Source organism: Glycine soja, chromosome 2 (genome assembly GCF_004193775.1).
Source record: "Glycine soja cultivar W05 chromosome 2, ASM419377v2, whole genome shotgun sequence".
Classification (NCBI taxonomy): domain Eukaryota; kingdom Viridiplantae; phylum Streptophyta; class Magnoliopsida; order Fabales; family Fabaceae; genus Glycine; species Glycine soja.
This window is the reverse complement of record NC_041003.1, coordinates 48,367,396-48,373,395: the sequence shown is the minus strand read 5'-3', so window position 1 is coordinate 48,373,395 and position 6,000 is coordinate 48,367,396. Positions and strand designations below refer to the sequence as shown.

Here is a 6,000-nt window from a genome sequence, read left to right as displayed (position 1 = left end):
ATGAAACTTTTTCAAATTTAAAAGATGCATTTTATTTCAAGCAGAGGAGTTTTCACTGCTCTAGTTTTGTACTTCATCTTTCCATTTTAGTAAATATAAATAAAAATATTAATTTTATGTCTTCTATGAAAGGTCTGTAAAAACACAACTTCGGAACTGCTTATGTTTAAGAAAAAACCAAACCAGCAAAATTATTTAGCAAAAGCTTTCCATGCTGTCTGTTGCAAAAACTGTCATATACCACCACAAATGTGATGACTTTACTTGAAGTAACCGAAACACTCTATTTCCTCCCATACAAGAAGAAGAAATTGAAGAAATTAGATTAATTCCGATATGTTCTTGTATTTTGTTATATTGATAAATCATTAAAATTTAAGCTTGCATAAAAAAATCTATATAACACTTTGAGAAAAAGTATAGAAGGATGAATTGTTACTCACAACTTTTTTATACGATCAAATATAATACTTTTTTAAAAATAATATTAAAATTTAAATTTGAAAATAATGAAATGATGTAAATACAAAATTGTTCATTGCTTGAGTTTAATCTTATGTATTGCATTTCATAGTTGGTAATTAATAAGAAACAAAATTATTTGATTTATATCTAACAATTTTTTAATATTTAGTAAAAAAAAGCGAGATGTTTTTTACTTTTTATTTGTGTACTTCTATTTTTCATTTTCTTTTAAAGTAACTTTTTCCAATTAGTTTCAAGAAAAGTTCATTTTTTTAGTTTTTATTCATTTAAAAAACACACTCTTTTTTTAGTTATTTTTTCACCGATTTTTCCTTCTAAACTGAAAGGTCCAACATTGGGATTATGTCTTCCCCTCCTAAGACCAGCAGTAAATTAATTCAAGCAAAGATAATATGTTATGGTATATTTTAAGTCTCACTTATGAAAAAAATATATTAAGTATTATGTATTAATTAGAAGAAATGAATTTACATTATAGAAGTATGATGATAACTTGAAAAATAAAATAAAAAATTAACCAAATACTATATGTTTACATATTAAAGCTAACTTTATCTTTATCACTACTACACCTACCAAAACCAAAACAATCCACCCAAACAAAAAAACTTCTATAGGTATATTTGGATGACTGGAGGAAGCTACATAAGAAGGCTAAACTCCAGCTGAAGAAGTGCCAAGGTCCAGCTACAATCTATTGTCTAGTTACAATAATGTGAGGTACAACAACCAGAACCAAAAGTATTTTAAAGTAATTTATGTAGTTAAATTGATACAGACAGAAGCGCCGGTGTATATACTTTGAAAATCTTATTGAAATATATATACATAAACTTAGCAACCTAATCTTCAACCATTTTGCCAGAGTCATAAAAAACAATACCTAAATCAATAAGCAAAAGCTTAAGTTCGATGAACTGCCATGTGAGCATATGCACATAAATTGCAACATGAAAAAAATCAGAGAAAAGCTTTTGTGTGTAACTTAAAGAGACTCACTCACTCACTCAATAAATTGATATCTGACAAAGACGATCTAAAGAAAAGAAATTCATAGATATGGGGTTGGAAGGAAGGACTATCTTAGGAAAAAAGGAAAAGATATGGATGACACCTTATATTATAGACCACAGTATATAGCTGAGTGCTACTCGATAACATGGTTTAATTTTATTCTAAAAAATAAACAACGCCCCAAATTACATGCGTGCCACAGAGCGTAGTTGCGTGCACGCGCTGTTCTGTGTGGGGGGGATTGAGACGTAAGTGAGTGGTGGTGTTAGTGTATGTATTCTGGGATGAGAAATTGCACTACGCGCGGAGAGTGAGGATCACGCGCCGAGCCCACAAGTAATGAGTGGCGTCATGTGAGTTTCATAGAGGGTCCATAAAATTACAAAAACTAGAGAACAAAAGTCTTTATGCTCTCTTCCCCTTCTTCTCTCTTTCTACTACTTATTATCAGAGCCTGATAATTGGAGAGAGAGAGGAGAAGAGTGTGTGGGAGATAAAATAAGGAGACATTAGAAGAACCCATTTCAGTTTTCACTTTCCATAGGAAACCAAAGTAAGAGCCAAGAAAAATAAAGGAGTATAGTTTCTTTGAGAGATAAATGGAAGAGATATGTGAAGGAAGGAAGAAGATGATGATATGAAGAGAGAGAGAAAAAAAAATATAGATATATATATAGAGAGAGAAGAGAAGCACAGTAAGTAAGAAGTCGTTATTGCATTTTCTCATCCACTGCCCACTCTGCACTTTCTGCTGGCTGGACCCTTTCAGAAACTAATTTTCTTTCTTTCTCTCTCTCACTCAAACCAAAACTTTTTCTTCCTGTGGAAAAAAGCCAAAGTGACAGTAGTAGTAGCCACAATAGCAGCAGAAGAAGCAGAAACAGAAGAAGAAGCAGAGAAGTTGTTCGTTTTCCCTTCCTTTTCAGAGAGAGAAAAATCCAAGTCCACTCCACTCAACTCCCCCTCCTCACCCCACCTCACCCTAACAACACAACAAGATCTCCTCTCAACAACAAACTCCATCAAAAGAGAAAAAAACTTCTCTCTTTTCTTTTCCTCCACCAACAAAAAATTCTTTCCCTGCCACAAGACCCCACACCAAGAAGAATAACACCCACATTAGATACACCCTCACACTAATAATATATATACACCACCACTTAGACAATAGAAGATCTATGCTTCTATAGTTCTACAGTTAGTTCTGTCTATCAACCTACATACACTCCACTTTATTTTTATTTTTATTATTATTATTAACAGAAGAAAAAGCAAACTATATATTGTGTTTAGTTTGTCTCTTGATTTGAGAAGTAATCAAGGATTTTCAGTTGTGGCTACTACAAGGAGGTTACCTTCAGATTCTGGTGCCTTTGCGGACTGGGCAGCGACAGCTTCCTCCGGTGCTGGTGGTGGTGGTGGCCGCGCTGTCCCCGTCGACGAGCTCTCCCTAGGCTTCAATGCGGGTCCCGCTGCCGCCGCAGCCGCCACAGGACCCACCGCCGGAATGTGGTCCACCCCAACTAGGTCAATCAATTACCCTGAAATGGGGATGTTCGTGGTGGCACCAGCTTCTTCCTTCCACCCTAATCTCCACCACCACCACCACCACCAGCCGTCGCCGAACGACCCCGCCGTCATGGTGGATTCACTCAACCCCGCCACTGCACTCGGCGTCGGCGTCATCCCCCTCCTCGCCCCGACGCCGTGCCACGAATCCGACAACAACATCCTCGGAAACAGGACACGTGGCGGTGGAATTCAGTTTTGGCAAGACCAACAACAACATAATCAAGGCAACTACACGAAGAAGCCCCAGCAGGGTCTTCTCGACCATAATAGTAACACCAGTTCGGGGAATTTGGTTCAGAACAGTGGCGGGGTAACTGCTTCTGGAACTAGTAGCGGAGGAACAACGTGCCAAGATTGTGGAAACCAGGCAAAGAAAGATTGTACCAATAGAAGGTGCAGAACTTGTTGCAAAAGCCGAGGCTTTGATTGCCCTACACATGTTAAGAGCACTTGGGTTCCCGCCGCACGCCGGAGAGAGCGCCAGCTCATGACGTCGGCCACCGTGGCGCCGGTTGCCGGCTCTAGTGGCTCCACTTCCGGCACTAAAAAACCTAGGCTCATTGCTTCACAAACCACAACAACCTCTCACACATCCACTTCTAACACCACCCCTCCTAGAAGCTTTGACACTAGCTCTAGCCATCAAGGTTTGTGCTTTCCTCTCATAACAATTACTCTCCTTTGCATGAATATACATTCGGTTCGAGACCTCTGGATGGAAAAAACGTGGTTGGCAGAGGAGAACCCTACTAAAAGAGATTACTCATGGGCAAAGCCGGATAATCCGTACCATTAACATGGTTAACAAAAAATATAAATATAAACTCATGCATTAACTTCTTTTTGGGTTGGTGCATTGACATGGGGTTTGGGACTTGAAAGGGTATTTAGGTTGTGGTTTAATTGTGATATGTTTGGTTTAATTGTGTGCAGATGCGGGGTTCAAAGAGTCATTACCGGGGCAAGTACGTGCACCAGCGGTTTTCAAGTGTGTAAGAGTGACGGCGGTGGAGGATGGGCAAGATGAGTATGCGTATCAGGCTGTGGTGAAGATTGGTGGCCACGAATTCAAAGGGTTTCTCTATGATCAAGGTGCGGAGAATAGGGATGTGTATCCTAACCTATCTGAGTTGCATTTGGGTGGTGGGAATGGTGGAAGTGGTGGTGCGGGAAGAAATGGGGTTTCATCTTCCTCTCCAATGATGGATCCTAATGATGTTTATGCAGCTTCGGGTGGAGGGTTATTAGGGGGTTCTTCAGCATATGGTAATCCAATGAATTGAACTGAAAGTGTGTCTTTCCGAGTGCAAGATATTAGTAGATGGGCTTGGAGAGGCTGATGACGTACCTTGTAGTTTAAAAATCTTTAAATTTTCTTCTAGGCTTTGTATCTTTATTGCATATGTCACTCTTTTCTTTCTGCCATTTTTCAACTTGATTTTAGTTTCTATTTTTTCTCTCGCCCCAATCTGGCCCTTGTCATTGCATGAGATCATCAGTGACAAGGAAGCATCACTATCTTCTAACTGTTAAAGAAATAGTTTCTTATGTACTAAAATTATTAACTCAAAATGGAAAGCAAAGGTGGATAAATCTTATTTTACTTGGTTCACTATTTTAAATTTTAATTTTATTTAACATTATTGATTGCAAGCTTGCAACAATTATATCAACTTTTCTTTTCAAGCAAATGCCTTTTGTTTTGCATTTTACTTCCCTTTATTTCATTATTTTATATTTAAATTTGCCAAAGGTGAAATTTACAGTACTATACCCACAATCAAATGCTACAGTATAAATGATGATAAAGATGAGTTTATATATGTTAATATCTAATGATAATTGTTATTGATGTGCGTTCACTTTTTGTGTGCCAGTGTATTTTTCAGCTTGATTTACTCAGTATTTTGGAATGCTTCAATTTTTCTGAATGGACATAATACACTATTTAATTCCCTTAGTTCTATATGCTAATATGAAATTGCCACTTTGTAATAGCTAGCTCAGTTTGTTTAAATATTGTGGAATAAATAGATGTTGATTTTACAAGTAGCTGCTGTGCTGTGTTAGACTTGAGCATTAGAAGATGTTGTAACGTCACCATCATTGTATGTCTGTCCTTTTGGTAATCTCTGTTGCGTGATAAACCTGGAAAGTTTCTGTATTCATGAAAACTTAGTGTACTCCTGTTTCCTTTTGTTCTTTGTTTGGAATTTGGAGTTCAGGCAATAACAATTACCGAACCTTTCACCATCTAACAATAACACTCGTTTTTCCAGTGTCTATTGCCAAAATTAAAGCTGTTTGATTCTTCTGTTGCTCGATTTTGGTGCGCAATAGTGCTATGCTAAGCTTCAACTACCAATATGTGCAGCTTAATGTTTTCCTTTAAGTTGGTGTCACATTTATTTGATTTGCAATCTAGACCCATTTAGATTTAAAATGCCATTCCTTTCTCTTTAAAAGATTTTAATAGTAGTATTTGTAATATTATAATATAGCATGTTCATATCCTAGAATGTGCCTTGTATGATATTTCTTCTTATTAGGATAAGTTGATGTTGGGTTTGCATTCTCAGCTTTTATATACTTTATTGCCGGAGAAGCTGCAGATATGTGTCACTTGTTGTTTTGCTAGATTCTTAGATACCGTTTCTGACCATTGATAAACAAATGAATGATTGTCTCTATTCATTGCATATTTAGATTATCTTTTCCTGCACATGCTGCCCCCTTTAGTTGTCTGAATATATTTTATATATAGGACGACTGTGTCATGTGGATTGCAATACAATTTTTTATATATATCTTGTTTGTCTTGTGTTCGCTATGATGCTTACATATTCTACTCATGAAAATTCCATGAAGCATAGGATTGCTTGTGTTGTGGCATGCTATGATAATTTATTAATAGACTAATATGGAGAA

The 6,000-nt window shown here is 36.9% G+C and overlaps 1 protein-coding gene across 1 annotated transcript; it reads left to right on the top strand.

The window, feature by feature from the left end:
- The first annotated feature begins 959 nt into the window (after positions 1 to 959).
- Positions 960 to 4,675, top strand: LOC114401305 (protein LATERAL ROOT PRIMORDIUM 1). Its single transcript, XM_028363796.1, has 2 exons — positions 960 to 3,719; positions 4,006 to 4,675. The coding sequence occupies exons 1-2, from the start codon at positions 3,008 to 3,010 to the stop codon at positions 4,353 to 4,355; spliced, it is 1,062 nt and encodes a 353-aa protein (XP_028219597.1). The 5' UTR covers positions 960 to 3,007; the 3' UTR covers positions 4,356 to 4,675.
- Positions 4,676 to 6,000: the final 1,325 nt, after the last annotated feature.

What these genes read in the sequence shown, in the direction of transcription:
- LOC114401305 (XM_028363796.1), top strand. Translation starts at nt 3,008, where the DNA reads ATGTGGTCCACCCCAACTAGGTCAATCAATTACCCTGAAATGGGGATG. An exon ending in CACTAGCTCTAGCCATCAAG is followed by an intron (nt 3,720 to 4,005) that starts GTTTGTGCTTTC and finishes AATTGTGTGCAG; the next exon opens with ATGCGGGGTTCAAAGAGTCA.